General features: G+C 37.1%; 1 protein-coding gene across 4 annotated transcripts in view; it reads left to right on the forward strand.

Moving 5' to 3' along the window:
* Nucleotides 1–23,158, forward strand: part of EML4 (EMAP like 4) — a 169,340-nt gene that overhangs the window by 82,461 nt on the left and 63,721 nt on the right. For 3 of the 4 annotated variants that reach the window (XR_002725720.2, XM_023189303.2, XM_023189305.2), the window contains exons 3-7: nucleotides 8,926–9,055; nucleotides 13,466–13,639; nucleotides 15,518–15,646; nucleotides 17,029–17,054; nucleotides 17,245–17,277. Coding sequence is in view for 3 of the 4 variants with exons in the window: in XM_023189303.2 (XP_023045071.2) it covers nucleotides 8,926–9,055; nucleotides 13,466–13,639; nucleotides 15,518–15,646; nucleotides 17,029–17,054; nucleotides 17,245–17,277 (492 nt within the window). In the remaining variant the exon portion in view is untranslated. The remainder of the gene's footprint in view (nucleotides 1–8,925; nucleotides 9,056–13,465; nucleotides 13,640–15,517; nucleotides 15,647–17,028; nucleotides 17,055–17,244; nucleotides 17,278–23,158) is intronic. The other variant, XM_023189304.2, reaches the window with a different exon arrangement.

A 23,158-nucleotide genomic window follows, 5' to 3' on the forward strand; every position in this document is an offset into this window, starting at 1 on the left:
CTTGCTTGATTTATTTACTTATTTAGAGACCCAACTTTGAGGACCACCAAGATCAAGCCAGAAAAAAGTTCTGTTTGGTTATAAATTGATTTTTATGGGGGGATTTTGGAATTTTGGAGTAGAATAAGGAGCTAGATCAGTTAATGTATATGGGCTTTATAGGGAATATAAGCTTTGTGTAGAGAGGGAAGAACAAGTTTCCTATATATAATGTACAGACTCAGAACCCGAGGGTACATATAAGTATTTTAAAACCTATAATAGAAAATGGTAATGATGTTTGATTGCTATTCACATTTTTAAAAGCTTATTTTAAGTAGTTTATATTTAGGTTTTTTTTTTTACTTTTTTAAGAGACACAGTCTTACTCTTGTCACCCAGGCTCACTGTAACCTCAAACTCCTGGGCACAAGTGATCCTCCTTCCTCAGCCTCTGGAGTAGCTAGGACTGCAGGTGTACACCACCACACCCTGCTAAAATCTTTTCTTTTTTAGTACAGGTGAAATCTCGCTATGTTGCCCATGCTGGTCACAAACTCCTGGGCTCAAGTAATCTACCTTGGTCTCCAAAGTCTTTTTAATATGCGGAAACAACAGTACGTTGTAATTTTATGTAAATGGAGAAAAATTTTAAAGATATTTTCTCTCATATTGTATCTACTAAGGTATTTCAGTAAAGAAAATTCTGAAATACTTTAAAGAAATTTTAAAATTGCTTTTTTTCCAGCGTATACACAAATATTTTATATGACACGAGTTTTTTAACACCTACTTCTCAATGTTATGAAATATAAATACAGTTAACTAGCTATAATTCCTATTCCCCAGGAACTTACTTTTTGTAAGTTGTCCTTTCTGGTCCTTTTCTAATTATCCTTAGTCATAATTCCTGTGTCTCTAAAGTGAGTCTAGGATCAGTTTTGTTAATGGCTCTTTTGTGAAGGATTACCTACTTCTGGAGCCACAGAACCATCTCTGTGGAACTTTTTCTTTTCACATAACACTAACTCTTAATTCTTTTTAATAACCTTATTAATTAGAGAGTTTTTTTTTCCAATTGATTTTAAAATTATACTTCGTAATTAACTGACTGCTATTTTATAATATGCTAAGGTGGTTCACTCTTTGAGTTACTCTGTTGCCTGGAACACAGGCAAGTCTATGAAATGGATTGATGGGGGTATTGATTAATAATTTGAGAAAATAATTATTTCATAGATGAGAATAATTCGTGTTAATAATTATTATTATATTTCCCTTTAATGGAAAAATACGTCCAACTAATTATGTTTCCAATATTGATGTTAAGACATCGAGAGAAATACATATGTAAAGTTTCATAATGTTATTGGCAACTCTGGACAACTTTATCTTGGAGTTTATATATAGCATATTGTTGAAAGCAATTGGAATTTAAGTGACTCTTCACTATTGACATTTGTGTGCAGCCTAAAATAGATCATCTCAGTTTTGATATTAAATAAGATTAATAAATTAGTGGTAAGAAAATTTGGAATAAACATTTTAAGCAAAATATTTTCAAATAAGTGAAGTTTTTCATAACATTAAAAATGAAATTATCTTGTAGGGATTTGTATTTTTTCTTTAATTAAAAAGTAAAGTCATTTTTTATATTATAGACAGTTTTATATGTGATTTTTTTTTTTTAGCCACTTGTGAAATTAGAATTTATAGTGTTGAGTATCACATAAATTATTGACAGGAAAATGATCATTATCATCTTAAGGTGTTTACATTTTCCAGAGGATTTTTTTTTAGAGGTCAAATTAAATTCATATGGATAAATAGGATAGAACCCTTTTATGAAGCTGTGGTTCAAAGGACAGGTCAACTTCCCTATTACTGAAGACAGCTGTTGTATGATTTTGCTAGATGGTGGTGATATGGGAAGGACATAAGTTGTCATCAGATATGACCAAAAGTAAATGTTAATGATGTGTGTGCTAAGGGCTTAATGAAATTCTGCTATGTTGCTTCATAGTAGTATTGCCATTTAGTAAATACCAAAATCAGAAACACACCTAACCTTTAAATATATTTCATTGTCTTAGTTTATCGTCTCCAGTGTGCCAGCAGTATTTAAAGCTAAGACCCATTTTTTTTCTTGAGTAAATTATGCAGGGTACTTGACTGAGGTAGAAAATTTTTCCATGAGTTTTTAAGGTGGCCAGTCACTTAAATTTTTCATATACCTTCTCCTCTGTCAGAGAATTCTTTCCTTTTGACGGCATATGTTCGTAATATATGCACCAGTTGCAGCTGAATCCTTGCCAAAAGAAAAAAAAAAATTACCTGTACTTCGGAGCAAAAGAGAAGGCCCAGAGAACACTGGAAGTTTTAGCTGCCAAGAAGACGAATTATGTCCCAGCTGGTGCCTGGGAAACTCATTAGGACTTCTTGAGGTGACCAAATGAATGTAATTTGAGAACACAGCCCAGTGGCATTATGTGAAGACAAGCTGTTAGTACACAATGATATAGAAGTTAAAAAGTTAAATTTATCTGAAGGTGACAGTCAGTCATTTAAATCAGGAAACTGCTGGTTAAGCCAAAGTTCAAAGCATTATAATTGCCACTTGAGAAATGAAAGAACCCAAAGGCAAAATTGAAATGTAGGGGTAAGTTCTCCAATAGAAACATTGCTAATTATGTAAAATCTGGGATACTGTAAAGGCACAGATCTGTATCTTTCAGCTCCTGGCCCAAATAACATTTGGGAGGATTTGGAGGATTCAGGGATTATCATAGGTTTCCTGTAAATGTTGTTGATAAGGACGCTACATCCATCAGTTTAGGAAGGTATGAATTGCCTTGGTGGGACCCGTACACTAAAATGACTGGTAACTGTGGAAGGGGATGAGGGAGTGTCTCGTTATTTTGTGTGTAGAAGTATAGTCATGCATCACTTAACAGGGAAACGTTCTGAGAAATGCATCATTGGGCAATTTTTTCCTTGTTTGAGCATTGTAGGGTGTATTTACACAAACCTAGATGGTATAGCATAGTATGCATCTAGGCTGTATGGCATAGCCCAGTGGTCCCCAACTTTTTTGGCACCAGGGACTGGTTTCATGGAAGACCATTTTTCTGCAGACTGGGGTGGGTGGGGGGAGGTGTTGGGATCATTCAAGCATGTTACATTTGTTGTTTTATTCTTACTACGTAGTAATATATAATGAAATAATTATACAACTCACCATAACGTAGAATCGGTGGGAGCCCTGAGTTTGTTTTCCTACAGCTAGATGGTCCCATCTTGGGGTGATGGGAGACAGTGGTAGATCATCAGGCATTAGATTCTCATAGGAGCATGCAACCTAGATCCCTCACATGCACGGTTCACAATAGGATTTACTTTCCTGTGAGAATCCAGTACTGCCTCTGATCTGACAGGAGGCTGAGCTTAGGTGGTAATGCAAGTGATAACCAGCAGCTGTAAATACAGATGAAGCTTCACTCGCTGACTTCTCACCTCCTGCTGTCTGGCCTGGTTTCTAAAAGGCCACGAAGGTACCAGTCTCTGGCCCAGGGGTTGGGGACGCCTGGTATAGTCTATTGCTTCTAGGTTATGTAGGCAGCTGTAACACAACGGTAAGTATATGTATATCTAACAAACCTAAACATAGAAAAGATACAGTAAAAATACGGTATTCGAATCTTCTTGGACCACTGTTGTATATGCAGTCCATCGTGGAACAAGACATCATTATGCAGTGCATGACTGTATACTGGCAGGTATTGCCTCAGACCAGGTAGCAATTACCGTTTGCAGAGTGCCATTTCTATATGAGAGTCAAATGCTTCTTTGTCATTTCCCCTCAAAATATGCTCTTAAGTAGTGGCCACAAGTTGAAAGGCCTAAGGGTACATCTTCCTGTGAAATAAGAGAAAGGCAGAAGTATACAGATAAAATTCCAAATGGAGAAGATAGAATTTGAGTATCACATAAATTATTGACAGGAAAATGATCATCATCTTAAAGTGTTTACATTTTCTAGAGGATTTTTCTTTAGAGGTCAAATTAAATTCCTATGGATAAATAGGGTGGAACCCTTTTATGAAGCTGTGGTACATGTAGTCTTCAGTCTTCTCAAAGAATAAAGCAAGAATAATCAGCCAATTGAGAAAAGTGACAAAGAGCTTAAAAATGAGGAGTGGAAGAAGTATACAGTTAGAGCCATGAGGCATGTGATAGAGAATTCGAGATAAATAAAAGATTTGAAATATCAACTAGACTATCTCTGCCCTTCTTCTGATCAAAACTGTAGCCATCTTAAAGGCCTCAAAAATTATTTTCTGAAAATGATCTATTTTTTGTCACGTTTTGGAATTGTTTTAAATTTTTATTTGTACATCTCTTTTGGCATGGATATTCGTTGCTCTCACTAGATCATACACTATTTGAAAGAGGTCACTAACATAATCATCCCAAGGCTAGCTGAGAAACAATACATTGTTTGTAAATTGAATGCCAGAAGAAGTTAGTTATAGAAACAGGAAGTTGTGATAAAATTACAGTTTTAGAGAGACAGGTTGGGATAGATGCAAGAATAAGAAGATAATACGTACCAGAGTAGCAAGAAGGATTTCAGATTTTGAGCTTTGGAATATGCAGCAGTTCTTAGTGATAACTTTACTCTGTTAGTCTACAGTACACCGAAATTTATTTGTATTTAGGAACTTTCAGGCTAAGATGTCGGTAAGGTCATCTACTTGAGTCCGTCATTAAGGGGTGTAAACTATGGTGATTAGCATTCTCATGTCATGATCAAGTATAAAAGTTTTTATTGACCTTCATCCTGACGTTATGATGGTTTCCACCGTGATTCTTAAAACTTCCTTCACTTTTTCGTTCACGCTATCTAGCTCTTGGTCCCCACCATCTTATTCTCAGACTACTGCCCTGAAATCAGTTCTTCACATGGCTACCAGAGGGTATTCTCTAAAATGTAAATTGAACTCTCTTTTTCAGCTTAAAACCCTTTAGTGATTCTTTATTCTCTATAGATAAAGTTTGCATCATCTGAATGCTACTTACCTCTTCTCTCTGAACTATCCCCTCTTTCATTCGACATCCTGGCCACATCAAGGAGCTTTTTGTCTCCCCACCACCAACCACTCAATGCCACAAATACATACACTCACTTTGCTATTAGAGTGTTTCTGTTGCTTTACACATACTGCAATGGATCCCAGTATCTTATCACCACCCTTTCAGTTGTCTATTTCTTTCTTATTCTTTAAGGTCTTATTCTGTATTTTTTCAAGGAAGCCTTCCTTGAACTCTATGTCCCTAATCCTTACAGAATTATGTGTCCTTTCTTTGTACTTCCATGGTACTCCATTGATATCTGTTACTGTACTTACCACATGTTTTCATTGCCGATGTGATTCTCTTTGAAGATTTTGAATTCCTTGATGTCAGCAACTGCCTTATATACCTTTGTAAACATAAGACTAGGATTATAATTGGTCCTGAGTAAATATTTGATTGGTGCATGGATGATGAATACATTACAGTTTAGGCAAGCAGAGGTGACTAGCGTATGCCGGAGAGAAGGATCATCCAGGTGCAAAAGTGCAGAAGAGTAAAAAGGACTTAGTTTAGGAATTCAGAATAAACTGAAGCACAGGGTGTGAGATTGGGAGTTTCAAGAAATGAACATAGACTGGTAGGGCCCGTAGTGGAAGGTTTTCTTACACCTTGTTAGGGAATTTCGTTTTCATCCTGAAGGTAGTAGAGAGCCACTAAAGAATCTTAAGCTGAGGACTGACAGGCAGATTTATAGTAATTAGTCCAAGATGCCTATGTTTTTGACATTTTTAACATCCCTGAAATTATAGTGTATATTACAATTGATGGTGTCTCATAGTTCTAATAGGAAATACTTCTTTCTAATGGTACTTAAAATAATGGGGCATATTACAGTTCGTGGCATTAAATTTAAAGATACGTAGCATATGTTAGGTCATTCTGGCACAGTGTAGCAATGCCATAGTATAAGGTAAAACTGCAAGAAGAGAGGCTCAAGATAAACTCAGCATAATCCAGAAGAGGAATTTGGTGGTGAAGTTGCATCCATTTAGTTGTTTTGGTATTAAGTACTTTCTATGTGCTAGGCAGAGTGCTCAAGTTATTTCAACCCTAATTCAAGAATTATTAAAGTCATATGCCAGGGGAAAAAAAGACAAAAAAACAAAAATACCTTGACTCTTATCTCACACCATAAACAAAAATTAAATCAAAATGGATCATAGACCTCAATGTGAGGGCTAAAACTTATATAAGAAAGATCTTAGTGACCTTGAGTTTGACAAACATTTCATAAGTACCACACAAACAAGCACAGACTATAAGAGAAGAATCAATTAATTGAATTTCATCAAAATTTAAGAATCTTGTTCTTTCAAAAACTTTTGTGAAAATAAAAGGGCAAGCTACAGAATAAGAGAAAATACTTGCCAGACATGTATTTGTCAGCACTTTTATGTAGAATATTTGAAGAACTTGTATGCCTCAGTTATTAAGAAGAAAGCCCGTTCTTAAAGTGGGCAAAATGTTTGAGCAATTGAAGTTGATATGCCATTTGAGGCATTGGTAAAAAGATTGGTAAAAATGCCTGTAATTGGTGGCCGGGCACAGTGGCTCACGCCACTGAGAGTCTGAGGCAGGTGGATTGCTTGAACCTAAGTTAGAGACCACACTGGGCAATGTGGCAAAACCCTGTCTCTGCAAAAAAAAAAATACAAAAATTAGCCAGACATGGTGGCATGCACCTGTAGTCACAGCTGCTCATGAGGCTGAGGTAGACAGATGGATTGCGCTCTTGGAGGCCGTGGCAGCACTGAGCCATGATTGTGCCATGACACTCCAGCCTGGGCAACAGAGCGAGACCCTGTCTCAAAAAAAAAAAAACAAGACTAGGAAAGAAGAATAAACTAAATCCAAGGCTTAGCGGAGGGAAGGAAATAAAGATTAGAGCAAAATAAATGAAGTAGGGAATAGAAAAACAATAGAATCAATGAAACCAAAACTCAATGAGGTAATACTTAATACCCTCTTGAGTTTTTTTAACCTGAAAATAACAAGTGTTGGCAAGAATATGGTGACATTGGAACCCTCGTACATTGCTAGTGAAATTGTAAAATAGTGCAGCCACTGTGTTTGGCAGTCCCTCAAAGAGTTGAACACGCAACCGTGGCTGAGCAGTTCCACTCCTAGGTATATACTCAAAATAATTGAAAACAGGTGTTCATATGAAAATTTTTACACAAATGTTTATGGCAGCACTATTCCCATTATCTAAAAGGGGAAGGTGGAAACAATCCAGATGATCATCAACAGATGAAAAACAAAATATATCTATACAATGGAATATTTTTCAGTCATAAAAAAGAATGAAATATATGTGCTACAACATGGTGAACCTTGAAAACATTGTACTATATAAAAGAAGCCAAACAAGGTATGGCTTCTTTAGAGGGTGGGGTGTGGGGAGGGAGTGACCACTTAATGGAGTGAGACCTAGTCTCGCTCTTTGGCCCAGGCTGGAGTGCAGTGGCGCGATCTTCGCTCACTGCAAGCGCTGCCTCCCGGGTTCGCACCGTTCTCCTGCCTCAGCCTCCCGAGTAACTAGAACTACAGGTGCCCGCCACCACGCCTGGCTAGTTTTTTGTATTTTTAGTAGAGATTGGGTTTCACTGTGTTAGCCTGGATGGTCTCAATCTCCTGACTTCGTGATCCTCCCGCCTGGGCCTCCCAAAGTGCTGGGATTATAGGCTGAGCCACTGTGCCTGGGCAGTGGATATGTGGTTTCTATTTGGGGTGATGAAAATATTCTGCAACTTGGTAGTGGTGATGGTTGCACAACATTGTGAATATACTAATTGTCACTGAATTGTACCTTTGTAAATGGTTAAAATTATAAATTTTAGGACTGTTTTATCACAGTTTTTTAAAAGCTACTGATAAACCAATAAGTAACTTGTTTGACATATTAGAACTAAATCTAATGACCAGTGATATTTGCATAATTTGGGGGTTAATATAACTTATATGTAAAAAAAAATTTCTTAAGAGTTTCAAAAATAAATGCAGCAGGTCTTCTTCCTGTCTTCTAATTCATTCAATCTAATGTAGGACTTAGGAATCTATATTAAGGAAGCATGTTAGGTGATTATGATACAAATACCTCCAACATCTTACTCTTGACAAAAATGCAGTGTTATACCACCATGTGTAGAACTTCCTAAGGTACCGGATATTACTTGTGTGCACATGAGAAAACTGAGTCCAAAAATTAAAAATTAAAAATGTTCTCTATTCCCAAATCTTTACTTGACTCTTAGTATAGACAGGACTGTTTTATCTTGTGATGTTGTGTCTTCTGACCACACCAATATACCATTCACACATTTATTCCACTCCTTGTACTGTGTAAGTTAAAGGACAGGTTAACTTTATATACTTATGCTTTATTTATATGGAGTAACAGTCTAGAATTTAATATTTATGGTTTCTAGGATTTAAAATTTATGATTTTAACAAACTGTTTTTGAAGATTGATGTCATGGGATTTATGGTTTACTTGAGGCATGCATTTGAATCATGTGTTATAAGGCTGCTGTGTGTGGTAAAGCAAACCATTTAGCTAAGAGAAATAGCCCAACTGTGTTTTAATAAATTAGTATGTCTTTCCTATAGGTCTGTTTTGATGGGATTAAGTCTTGAGACAATATCATGTGCTGCATACCAGGGGGGCACTCTGCTCAAAAGTTATAAACAATAATGTACTTAATTTTTTTCCACCATCCCCTCCTTCCAAATGGACTTAATTTTAAAACTTAGATCTTTGAGGAATATATTCAAATTTGATATAATTTTTTTTTCCTTAATTATCTTTAGGCCAACCAAGCCCTCGAGCAGCTATTCCCATGTCCTGTATAACCAATGGAAGTGGTGCAAACAGAAAACCAAGTCATACCAGCGCTGTCTCAATTGCAGGAAAAGAAACTCTTTCATCTGCTGCTAAAAGGTACCCGTTTGTGAAGGGGGGAAAAACTAACATTGCAAAATTATCTGAATGTAGTAGAGGTCTACCTTTAGAAAGAATATGAAATAGAGCTGTTTGAATTCAAAGGAGCATGTCCTTTGAATTCTTAAACTGTGAAAGTAGAGACATTTAGCCTGTGCTCACTCAGCTTGCACTCATCATACCTGTCAAGTTGTTTGAGGAAGCTTTCCGTTCTCACTAAAGAAAGAAAGCAGTTTCATTTCCTGGTTTTGTTTTGTTTCTTTTTAACAAGTATTTGTTGATAAACATCACTATATTTAAAGAAATTGTATAAGTTAATTTTCCATAGCAAGTGATATATTTGATACAGCATTTTTAAAGGGAAAACAGAATATTTGATATATCTATGTCAGTGGGACGTCAAATGCTGTTATAACTTTTATTTTTTAACCATAACTATAAAATTAAGGCTTATTTCAAAAATATAGTACTATCTGGGGTATGTGTGTGTGTGTGTTAGGGGATGGTGGGCAGGAGGGCTGTGGAATTACAGCAGTATAAGTTTCAGTGGATTACAGATTTGCATTCTTTATGTTCTTTTCATCAGTTAATTAATTTACTCCAATAAAAGTGCTCACAGAATTTTCCCCCTTTTGTAATTTCTAGCAAATTATTTGATGTAGAGTTTGGAGAGACCATAGGTGATCAGCTACAAAATCTTACAACCAGTTTCTTCAATCTTTCAATCTTTCAAGGAAAATCTTGAGTAATAAGATCATGTGTTAACTGTGTACTGATAGAAAATGCTTACCTCAATAAACTAATGCCAGTGACCGAATTATTCATCAGTGAGGATGCATAGATACTTAACCAAACAGTTAACTACAAGAATGTTGAAGAAATGCCAAGATCTTCAGCCCTTTTTAAAATTCCTTCTAGAACTCAGTCTTTGACATCGTTATTACAGAATCTAGACTTTCCCCTACAAAGGATGCTAAAATTTATTACCTGTATTTCACTTTGAGTAGAAAAGGAGAAACCGTAAGAAAATGTTAGTACAATTTTAAAGAAATTTCCATGTTGTATCCAGTAATGGTTCAGATTCAGCCCATTTTCTTACGTAGCTATTGTACTGTTGGTGTGTAGTGATCAGTGTTATGAACATTAGTGATTCAACAGTCTAAGGCTAGCTGAGTTTGTTAGTTTATGATCCAGGGTCCCTATATTTTGCTTTTAAATAACCCAGAAGGAAAGTGGCTCTTTTAGGTTTTACTGGGCCCACATAAAACTAGTGGCCTCTGTATTCTTGTTGAAGAACAGCAAGAAAGAAGTAACTTCTGTTTTTTGTTTTTGTTTTTGAGAGAGTTGGACATACTGGAACTCAGTTTTTAAAGTTAATCTGATATTCTTGAAGTATAATTGTATTTCTTAATTTTTATTTTATTTTTTTTTTATTTTATATACATATGTTTTTTGAGATGGAGTTTCACTCTTGTTGCCCAGGCTGGAGTGCAATGGCGCAATCTTGGCTCACCACAACGTGCGTCTCCCGTCTTCAAGCAATTCTCCTGCCTCAGCACCGGGAGTAGCTGGGGTTACAGGCATGCACCACCACACCCAGCTAATTTTGTATTTTTAGTAGAGACAGGGTTTTTCCATGTTGGTCAGGCTGGTCTCAAACTCCCAGCCTCAGGTGATCCGCCCGTCTTAACCTCCCAAAGTGCTGGGACTACAGGTGTGAGCCACTGCGTCCGGCCAAAATTGTATTTCTTAGCACCCACTTTAAAAAACAATTGATCACAAAGTAGATAGTCAAGGGCCAGTCTGAAGTCAGAAGTTATCAGAAGTGTATCAGGTTAAGAAATGTCACTTGACATTAAAATATACTATAACATTTTAAACTATTATGTGATAAATTGTATATACTATGTACATTTATTTAAAATGTTCTTGAACAAACTTTCTTGTTGATTATGTACCTTATAATCGAATTACAAACCGTCCTTTGATTAAGACAGACATTCAGGGCTGGGCACAGTGGCTCACGCCTGTAATCGCAGCACTTCGGGAGGCCGCGGCAGTCAAATCAGCTGAGGTCAGGAGTTTGAGACCAGTCTGGCCAATATGGTGTAACCCCATCTCTACTAAAAATGTAAAAATTAGCTGGGTGTGGTGGTGGGTGCCTGTAATCTCAGCTGCTGGGGAAGCTGAGGTGGAAGAATTGCTTGAACCTTGGAGGTGGAGGTTACAGTGAGCCGAGATCATACCACTGCACTCCAGCCTGGATGACAGAGCAAGACTTCGTCGCAAAAAAAAAAAAAAAGGAAAGAAAAGAAATAGGCATTTAGTAGTTTCCTACCCTTTCATCACTGAAATTCAAGTCTTGATTCCATCAGCTTTATAATATTGTCAAGAGTGTTTTCAGTATAAGTACACTTATCCAGTCTGGTTAGGAATAGCAGGTGGTTTATTAACCAAGAGTCAAAGTACAGAATCCAAAGAATTTATACATAAATATCTGAAATATTTTAACATAAGATATATTCACCTGTATTCATTCATCAGTTTTTAAATGAAAGACCAAACCTACCCTCTAAGTATGTATGTCTGATCAAATTGTTGTTGACTGTCTTTCATAAAATATACCCATAAATAACTTTCTAAAATTTTTAGTTTCAGTTCTCAGAAATGAAATGAGTAAGAAATTTAAAACTCTGGCAGAAGAGTATGTTAGAACCCATTTCTCTTTCTATGATTTTCTTTTTTTTAGACGGAGTCTCGCTCTGTCACCCAGGCTGGAGTGCAGTGGCGTGATCTCAGCTCACTGCAAGCTCTGCCTCCTGGGTTCACGCCATTCTCCTGCCTCAGCCTCCCAAGTAGTTGGGACTACAGGTGCCAACCACCACACTGGGCTATTGTATTTTTTAGTAGAGATGGGGTTTCACTTTGTTAGCCAGGATGGTCTCGATCTCCTGACCTCATGATCCGCCCACCTCAGCCTCCTAAAGTGCTGGGATTGCAGGCATGAGCCACCGTACCCGGCCAATTTTTTTTTTTTTTTTTTTTAAAGAGACAGGGTCTCACTATGTTGCCCAGGCTTGTCTTGAACTCCTGGGCTCAAGTGATCCTCCCGTCTTGGCCTTCCAAAGTGCTGGGATTACAGGTGTGAGCCACCACACCCAGGCTCTGTGATTTGTTTGTTTGTTTTTTGAGACAGTTTCACGCTGTCATCTAAGCTGGAGTATAATGGTGCAATCTCCACTCACTGCAACCTCCACCTCCCCGGCTCAAGCGATTCTTCTGCCGAGTAGCTGGGATTACAGGCACATACCACTGCACCAAGCTAATTTTTGTATTTTTAGTAGAGACGGAGTTTCACCAGTTTGCCTGGGCTGGTCTTGAACTCCTGACCTCAGGTGATCCACTCGCCTCCCAAAGTGCTGGGATTGCAGGCGTGAGTCACTGCGCCCAGCCGCTTGTGTGATTTTTTAAATCGTGTCACTCACACTAAATTTAACAGCAATTTTTTTTTTTTTTTCCCCTGAGACGGAGTCTCGCTCTGTCACCCAGGCTGGAGTGCTGTGGCCGGATCTCAGCTCACTGCAAGCTCCGCCTCCCGGGTTCACGCCATTCTCCTGCCTCAGCCTCCCAGTAGCTGGGACTACAGGCGCCGCCACCTCGCCCGGCTAGTTTTTTGTAGTTTTTAGTAGAGACAGGGTTTCACCGTGTTAGCCAGGATGGTCTCGATCTCCTGACCTCGTGATCCGCCGGTCTCAGCCTCCCAAAGTGTTGGGATTACAGGCTTGAGCCACTGCGCCCGGCCAGCAATTTTTTTTAGTAACTCATTTTTTTGTAGTCTTTCCAGAGCATTAAACTTAGTTTTCATAGAAATTGCTATTCTCTTTGTATTTAATTAACTTACATAATTAAAATAACCAACATAAATAGATTTGGGAAAAAACTTAAACTCTTGGTAGGTTTAAAACTCAATTGAAGGGAGTAGAAGTATACAGAAAAAAAACAGGAATTGGAGAATAATCTTTTAAACGTGAATATTTAGTGTTCCTTTGGCATCAGTCATTATGCTTTACACAGATAATCCTCTGATTTGGGTAACTTGAGGTCAGTTAAGAGACCTTCATTTGTCCCCCAAGATCTGCCAAGATGGCAAAATGTGTTAGAGACCATTTCTGTCTAAAGGGGCAATCTTCATGGGATACGTCACCTTAGAATTTTTATAAATTCTTCACTGAAGATATTAATAGCTTCTGGAATTTTCAAAGAAAGATTGTCCTTCTTGAATGAAAACAGTGCAAATTGTATTAGCTGTATGACTTAGGGTTTTGAATTATATAATAATCACTTTTCTATCATTTGATTTTTTTTATTTGTTTAAATGTGTATTGTTCCATGTTATACTTTATTTTACAGTGGTACAGAAAAAAAGAAAGAAAAACCACAAGGACAGAGAGAAAAAAAAGAGGAATCTCATTCTAATGATCAAAGTCCACAAATTCGAGCATCACCTTCTCCCCAGCCCTCTTCACAACCTCTCCAAATACACAGACAAACTCCAGAAAGCAAGAATGCTACTCCCACCAAAAGGTTTTAACTGTCCCCAAGTACAGAGCTAGGGAATGGTTGTAATGATACCTAAATTCTGTGACTTGGGAAAAAGTTAGCTATCCAAGGATTCTGAGAGAAAAGGCTGGTGGCTTTATTTTTCCCTTCTTCATTGCTTATAATTTATACTTTATAGCACATTGGGGAATAAAGAATTAAGGTCACAACTTCTCAGTTAAAACTGGAAAAAAAAAACTGAGCTATGAACAATATGATGAAAGGAAGGCAGGAATAACCTAGTCTAAAACCAAACAATATTCTCCCAACCAAATTTTTGAATACTTTTTATACTTGTATGTAACTATGCATAAATTTATAGCCATGGATAGAAAATGGCCATATGTAATTGTCCTCACTGTATTTTGGCATCATTACAACCTTCAACCTGCAAGGGCCCATCTCAAGTGGCTCTTCATGGTGGCTGCATCTCAGTTTCAGTTTTGGGTCTTGGGAGGATAAGTTCTTGCTTGAGTAGAGAAATGAATCCATTTCACCTGGTCTTTTCTATGCTAAAGGCTTGCTTGAGGGCTTCTCTCTGTGTCCGTAATAATATTTTAAAGTTATGAGAAGGGGAAGAGGGAGAAACATTCTAACAGTGTGTGTGAGCCTAAATTGAGAATCTAAACCTGCATGCTGGGAGTTCAGTGCTACAGCTGCCTCCTAATCAAATATTGAGACCAATCTAATTAAATTTGCCTGTTTAGAAATGCTTATTCAAGCCTTGTGATTAGGAATAGACATATTTTATCATCGTACTTCTGCTTGGAAATCTTAGGAAACTATTAAACCATTTCCAGAACTGGCTAGAATTTTAATAAAATAAATGACAACCATTCCTAAAAGATTTATATTTTTATTTGATCAATTTAATATTTTGCCTCAGATCGCTAATGGAAATTGGGAAAATCAAAATACCCTTCGCTTGATTGATGCATGTTTACCACTTACAAAATGCTTTGTCTGTGTGTCTCATGCAGGTTCTTACCCAATCTAAATGGTTTGTAATTTTTCTGCCTGGTCTCCTGTGGAGTTTTTCTTGGATATAGCTTATTAATGCTACATAACTTTGGATTGTGTGTGGTTTAAGGTGGCTTTTTATAATCAGTCTCTTTAAGGTTCTGATTTCACTTGGTGTCTTCTTTGTCCCAGCATCTTTTTTTCAGCTTCTTGAGGTCTCCTGGAAATGTGCTTGCCCTCCTAAATTGCTCTTTGGATATACTGTTGCAAGAAGTATTGGAGACTGGATGAGTTTGAGGATAGTTAACAATGCAATGAAAAAATCATTTGTAAAGAAACAAATTTCACTTATAAGTATAGGGAATCAGGATTGCCAATAACCACATTCTTATGTAAAGTCTTGTTTATTTCTGATCATTGGTAAAATTGTCCCTAAAGATATAAACAAGAGTTTATTCCCTGTTATATTTAGAAATTGTCATTTGTACCGTATGTAATGTAATTACTTGAGGACATAATTGCACAAAAAATGAAAATGGCAGCCTCATAAAATTCAATGGCTATGAAAAATACAGGTTTTCTGTAACTACAGATTATGAGAAACCTTAGCGATGTAAGGAAATAATTTTTTTCTGTTAACAGAAGTGTTTTTTTTTTTTTTTTTTTAAATCAGGTAATTTTGTTCTAGTGAATCTTCTGAGTGATACAGAAAATTATAATACAGGTTTGGGAGTTGCCTTGTTTAACTCCTTTACTCATCCAGGCAGTCTTTCAACTAATCCTTCTCTTTTCTGGATTAGCTTTAAGGAAATGTTAATTGCTGCTTTTGTGTTCTGTTTAAATTGTCAGTTACGTGTCTTTGACACTCAGAATTTTTCTCTAAGAAATTAATGTTCCTTCTAGCATAAAACGACCATCACCAGCTGAAAAGTCACACAATTCATGGGAAAATTCAGATGATAGCCGTAATAAATTGTCGAAAATACCTTCAACACCCAAATTAATACCAAAAGTTACCAAAAATACAGACAAGTAAGTATTGCACTTTCTTCATTATATGTAAAAAGTAATAATTATTTGGCTATTATGTTTGCATGTATAGTTATGTATGTCTGGTTTAAATCTTTTTTTTATTTTTGAGACGGAGTCTTGCTCTGTCACCAGGCTGGAGTGCAGTGGCACCATCTTAGCTCACTGCAACTTCTGCTTCCCGGGTTCAAGCAATTCTCCTACCTCGGCCTGCCGAGTAGCTGGGACTACAGGCACGTACCACCATGCCCAGCTAATTTTTGTATTTTTTAGTAGAGACAGGGTTTCACCGTGTTGGCCAGGATGGTCTTGATCTCTTGACCTCATGATCTGCCTGCCTCCGCCTCCCAAAGTGCTGGGGTTATGGTGTGAGCCACTGGGCCTGGCCTTGGTTTGAATCTTTTTAAAAACTCTGTATTATAATTCTTACTTCTCTTACGGAGTCTCACTCTGTCGCCAGGCTGGAGTGCAGTGGCACAATCTTGGCTCACTGCAACTTCCACCTCCCGGGTGCAAGCGATTCTCCTGCCTTAGCCTCCCGAGTAGCTGGGACTATAGGTGCGCACTATCATACCCCGCTAATTTTTGTATTGTCAGTAGAGATGGGGTTTCACCATGTTAACCAGGATGGTCTCGATCTCTCAACCTCGTGATCTGCCTGCCTCGGCCTCCCAAAGTGCTGGGATTACAGGCATGAGCCACCGCACCCAACCCGGTGTATATTTTCTTTCAAGTCTTATACAAAAAGTAGTATCTACCTTTTAATGCTCCCAAATCAAATAATATGTCTTTTTTTTTTTTTTTTTTTGAGACAGTGTCTCACTCAGTCACTCAGGCTGGAGTGCCATGGCACTATCACTGTTACATCTTACTGCAGCTTTCACCTTCCTGGGTTCAGGTGATTCTCCTACCTCAGCTTCCTGGGTAGTTGGGACTACAGGCATGTGCCACCATGCCCAGCTAATATTTTTGTATTTTTTGTAAAGACAGGGTTTTGCCATGTTGCCCAGGCTGGTCTTGAACTCCTGGACTCAAAGAGTTCACCTGCTTCAGCCTCCCAAAGTGCTAGGATTACAGGCGTGAGCCACTGTGCCCAGCCAAATAATAAATCTTAATAATCATATAACATTTGAGTATTTTTCATAAGTTATTTTTATGCTTTCACTGTTTAGATGCTCTTGTGGGATACTCATTGTTTTATAAAATAGTGTATATTAGTAGTTCATTAGTGAGAAACTAAAAAATGCTGATTTCTTACTTTCGCTTCTAGAGATTTGTCTATGTTATAGCCTAAGCATTGACACTTTTACAGTTTCTTGAGGTGATTCTAATGGTCAGCCATATAAAATTATAAAATAAATGTGTTTCTTAAATTTCTTTTCTAGGCATAAAGATGTCATCATCAACCAAGGTAAATTAAAAATCCTTTAAAATTTTTTATTTTGCCTTTCTTAGTTTAATTTTTGCTAATTGAAAAGAATATTTACTTATTTTCATCCAGTGCACTTTATTAGTTCATAGTAATCAAAGTGCGTTACTATAGTCATTTAGGAAAATACCCAGTTTTTGTTGTAAGATAATGTCATTTTTGTCTCAACCAGCAAAAATGTCAACTCGCGAAAAAAACAGCCAAGGTAAGAATAAGCTACACAGTTGGTTGCCTTCTAAGTGAATTTTTTTCCTGGGTCTCTTATTTGGCTTTTCATTATTTATGCTGCCTGACTTTCCTCCTAACAAAGGAAATATGGTGATTTCAACTAGGTGAATCCAGCTACATTTTACTTTTTTTTTTTTTTTTTTTTTTTTTGACACCGAGTCTTGTTCTGTTGCCCATGCTGGAGTAACGTGACACAATCACGTCTTATTGCAACCTCCATCTCCTGAGGTCAAGCAATTCTTGTGCCTCCTGCGTAGCTGGGGACTATAGGCACCACCACACCCAGCTAATTTTTTGTGTTTTTTCATTTGTTTTGTATTTTTAGTAGAGATGGGGTTTTACCATGTTGGCCAGGCTGATCTCGAACTCCTGGCCTCAAACAGTCCTCCCTCCTCAACCTCCCAAAATGCTGGGATTATAGATGTGAGCCACCACACTTGGCTCAGCTACATTTTTAAAAATCCATCTTATTTCTAAGAAGTCTGAAGATTCAAGGTGAACAGCAAAAATACAGTATTACAAAAAGGGATAAAATACTAGAGGGAGTTTTCTCCCTTAAAAAAAAGTTTTACCTAGAAAAGCCATTTAAAAGATTGATAAATTTTAACTCAGTTTCCTGTCTTGACAACTTCATTGCAAATAATCACTCATTTCTTGATGCTAAGACTGAAAATATAATGAATCTAGCGAATCCATTTCCTCTTAAGTTTTTCTTTTGTATTGTTTGTAACTTCTGGCTACTTGCTGTTGTTGGCTTGTTCGGACCAAAAAAAGGAAGCAGACTTTTGGCAAATGCGTATTTAATTTAATTGCAGTGTAGGTAAGTTTTATAAATCAGTTTTACATTCTCTTTAGATTGCCTGCAAATTTAATTGAAGCATGCTGTTCTTAATGAAAGCATGTCCTTTCTGTGCATGGTTTTCACAGCTCATTTCTGTCTCTCATAGTTAGCCTTATTTTCTGGTCTATTATAGTAACAAACTACAATGTGGTTAAAGGGTTTTTTTAGAGATTTAACTTGATTTCTGTGGATTTTTACTTTTTTGGTTCCAGAAAGAAAAGAAAAAAAAATATTTCTAATAGTCTTTAGGTCATTCGTTTTTACATAGACTTTCTAAATGAAGTTGAATTTTGCTGGCATTCTTCTTTAGTAGGTCTTACTTTTTCCCTTCTTTATAATACAACATAGATCAAGTAATGTTTGAGATACTTTAAAGGGAAAAATGAAATTTTATTTATGAAGATAATTCTTATTACATTTTATTTCAAAACTTTTAAGAGAGAGAGTTTTACTCTGTTGCCCAGGCTGGAGTGCAGTCACTACCTTGGCTCACTGCAGCCTTTACCTCCTGGGCTCAAGCAATCCTCGCACTGAAGCCTCCCGACCAGCTGGGACTACAGGCGCGTACCACATACCTGGCTGATTTTTGTATTTATTGTAGAGATTGGGTCTCACTTTGTTGCCTAGGTTGGTCTCAAACTCCTGGGCTCAAGCAGTCCTCCTGCGTCAGCCTCCCAAAGTGTTGGGATTACAGGCGTGAGCCACCACCTCTGGTCTGAAACTTTTTTTTTTTTTTTTAAGTAGAGGAAGTGGTATGTGATAGGAAGAGCAGCGAATGGGGAATAGCTGTGTTTAGTGTTTGGTCCTGGCTGTTATGCATAATAGCCTTATGACCTAGGCTAAATGACAGTATCTCTGAGTGGTTTTCTACTCTGAGTATAGTAACTATAAAGCTTATTTCACATGACTACTGAAGGATGAAATAATTCATATGAAATATAAATTGAAATAGAGTGGCATCTACTGAAATAGGGAACATTTGAGAAGGAGATATGTGGAAAAGGAGTTTGGCTTTGGACAATTGCATTTGAGTTGTCTGTAAAACTTAACGTATATGTAGAGATGTATAGCAAACAATGTCTTGTAGATGTTTAAACACATGGATTTTGGAGTCCAGAGAGTGGTTTTACCATTGACTTAGCTATAGTGACCTTGAGCAGGTTACTTCTACCTCTGTAAGTCTTTGTTTTCTCATCGTAATTGAGATAATAATAAGCCGTTAAAGGGTTACTGTAAAAATTATAGTAATAAAGTGTACACAGTACCTGGCATATAATACCAAATAAGTTTTAGTTATTAATATGTGAATTTGGCAGTAAAACCTTGCACTCAGATTTGTATTGTAAGATGAAAAGATAATTATTAAATTGGTGAGATTCATTGACCATTAGTTGTAAAGCTATTTTAAAAGTCTGGTATTCATTTTGCATGGCATATTCACAACACATTTTCTAGTATTTCAGCTATTAATGCTAATATTTGTCATTTTTGGACATTCTTTTTAAAATATGACATTAATTTAGCACCTTGACTTGTTCCACATCATCTGCTTTGATTTGAGAAGAAGCCTATTTACATATGGTACATTTAGGTGAGTGGTAACAGAGACTACTTTACTTGAAAGGCCTGTATCCTTCAGACAGAGTAGGAGAAAAGCTAGAAAGCTGCATATTCCAATCACCATTTAGGCAGAAGTCAGGAAACTGGTTGTTGAAAGCAATAGAAAGTAGAATGGGATGTACACAGGGCAGTCTCTGAGGTTAGATGTGAGAGGAAGAGCAGGTTATGCCACTAAAAAGAGGCTCTTACTGACCTATATGTTTATATCCTGAAACCTAAACTTTTTTTCGTTGCTCTCTTCCTTAGTTCTGCTGGGTTGTGCTCCAGATACAGCAGAGATAAAGTCCTAGCATATCAACTGAAAAATTGAATAAGCTTACCTGTAGGACTATCTGTTGTTAGAGGTGGCAGTTAGGTTCTAATACAGTAGTATTCACTGTGGTGAGTTACTGATTTTAAAACATTTTCCAAGCTAAGTTGGGGGACTTGAAGCACCATGTATAAAATTGCTTATTATGGAAAATAGATAACAATTTGACAAATCTTCTAATAAATAAAATGATACTGCCATTAAGGTCATCCCTGAAATAGTTATCAAGTACAGCTGGCCTTCCATATCTGTGGATTTCACATTCCTGGATTCAACCAACCTGCATTTGAAATATTCAAGGAAAACAAAGTTGCATCTGTAGTGAACATGTATAAACTTTTTTTTGGTCATAATTCCCTAAACAATACAGTGTAACAACTAGTAAGTAATCTAAAGATGATTTAAAGTATACAGGAAGATGGTCATAGGTTACATGGAAGTACTATACCTTTTATATCAAGGACTTGAGCATCCACAGATTTTGCTGTCTGCAGGAGATCCTAGAACTAATGTCCCATGGAAACCAAGGGACCAACTATGTGTTACATTTTAAATTTATTATTTATTTATTTAGAGACAGGGTCTCACTCTGCCAACCAGGCTGGAGTTCAGTGGCATGATCATAACTCACTGCAGCCTTAAACTCCGCGCTTGAGTGACCCTCTTGCCTCAGCCTTCCAAGTAGCTGAGACTACAGGCGCACACCACAACACCCAGCTAATTTTTGTTTTACTTTATAAAGGTGGGGTGTCACTATGTTTCCCAGGCTTGTCTTAAACTTTTGACCTCAAGCAGTCCTCCCACCTCTGCCTCCCAAAGTGTTAGGATTATAGGTGTGAGTCGCCGCACCTGGCCTACATTTTTTAGATATGGAAAATAAGTGTCACATGTTCTCATTATTTCTGAAGCAGAATCTGAATGTCCTCAAAATACTTTTTCAGACTTGAATAATCTTAAATCTGTTTTTTCTCTTGCAGAACTTCAAACTAGGCCTGTTTATATTTAACACATGATTACCTGGTCATGTTGAGAAACTGAATGACTCAGGTCTCTACTGGGAAGAAATCTGCTTGTTTTGAGGAAAAAGGAAGTCATCAATCACTAAATCCCATTCTTTCTTCCTCTTATGGTGCTGTCTCCCTGCTCTGGGATTAGATTCATTGTTATTTACCATTCAGTACAGTCATATCCTAACTGTACAGGTATATCAAGGTGGAAGGACAGTTATAATATCTTAGAAAATTGAGAAGTAATTGAGTATTAGCTACCTGTCCAAAAAAGTCTTCAGATTAAAAATACTTGAGAAGTCATTTTGACTGTCTAAAATATATATACTGTCTAAAATCCCTCAGTAATTTGTTGTAGCCAAATGGTTTATCAAATGATTTTAAAATAAATAATACAAACTCATTTATAAAATTGGGGAAAGGAAAAAACCTGAATAATCTTACCATTCTAACAGATTACAGTTCTGATGTGTTTCTTTATTGTTCTTTATCATATATACATTTTATACATTCATTCATTTAACAGATATTTACTGAGTGCTTATTTTGTCAGACCCTATCCTAGGCAGTCAGAGTTACAGCAGTTACAGTGTTGAGCTGTGTGGAACTTATGTTCATGCTCCATAGACAAAACAGATAATAAATACTTCGTATGTCAGGAAGGTGATACATATGGGGAAAGAATAAGGAGAGCAGAGAATTGCTATTTTATATAGAGTGGTTAGGGAAGACATTTCTGATATGGTGACCTGAAGGAAGTGAATGAAATATGAAATATGTAGATAACTGTAAAAAGGATTTTATGCACAGAGGAAGCTGGAATTATATAAGCCTTGAGACAGGAACTTTCTTGCTGTATTAAGGAATAGCAAGGAGGTCCTTCATCATAGAGTACATACAATTTTGTATTATTTAGCAATTACATTTATAAAATGCATATTCATTCCAAGCAAGAGAAGCTTCGTGAGGTACGTCATGTAGGAAAGGGAAATGAAGTGATACAGCAGAAAGGGCAAATGAGTAGTAAACATGAGACCTAGTTAGGGGTGAAATGACCTGTATCACAGAAAATTAAAGAATCACAGTTCTGCACTGTGAGTTAGATAACTCATAATTTTGGGAGAAGCTGAAAATTTCCATTTGCTAAAGCAGTGATTTTAGAAAACAAAACATTGTTGTCTGATAAAATTTTTCCTATTACCCTGACACTTTGGGACTCAGTTTCCTTACATATATTTAGGCTTAGAGTAGATATCACTAAGGTCTTTTCGGTAACTTTTTGAAAGCTTTTTCTTGTAGCAAACAGAAAATGAAGCACAATTTCCTCCTGTCCCTACAATACCTTCACTAACTTGCTTGTAAACTACCTTTTGAAGAACTTAAAGGCTGGGTGAGGTGGCTCACGCCTATAATCCCAGCACTTTGGGAAGCCAAGGTGGTTGGATTGCTTGAGCTCAGGAGTTCGAGATCAGCCTGGGCAACATGGCAAAACCCCATCTCTACCAAAAATACAAAAATTAATCAGGCATAGTGGCACACATCTGTAGTACCAGCTACTTGGGAGGCTGAGGTGGGAGGATGGCTTGAATGGAGGTGCTTTTGTTCAGAGCCTTGCATTATGTTTTCTGACCTGTTGGCTCCAGACCTGTTTAGTCCTAAAACCTGTTCATACCTGTGCAAACTGAGCATTGTATCTGAAAGAATAGCTAAAATTTATCGAGAAAGATATATGATAGCAGTGTCCTGCTGACACTGTATTTTGTGTCACCTATTGAGAGGGTGTATATTGTCACTTACTCAGAGAGTATGCAGTTTGAAACAAACCAAAAAAATCAAAAGCCTTTCATTGAACTACAGGCAGATTCTTTCCTTTTTACCAAGATGGTATCCCAAATTTGGCAATTCCAGAATTTAGGAAGAAGTTTGTTGAGTGTGCATAAGCAGAAAGGACAGAAAACCAGTGCATTTCCAATGGAGACCATACTTAATTCTAAAACTTATTTATTTTCTTTTTTATTTTAGAGATAGGGTCTCACTCTGTTGCCCAGGCTGGAGTGCTATGGAATGATCACAGCTCACT

This window comes from Piliocolobus tephrosceles, chromosome 15, assembly GCF_002776525.5.
Source record: "Piliocolobus tephrosceles isolate RC106 chromosome 15, ASM277652v3, whole genome shotgun sequence".
Classification (NCBI taxonomy): domain Eukaryota; kingdom Metazoa; phylum Chordata; class Mammalia; order Primates; family Cercopithecidae; genus Piliocolobus; species Piliocolobus tephrosceles.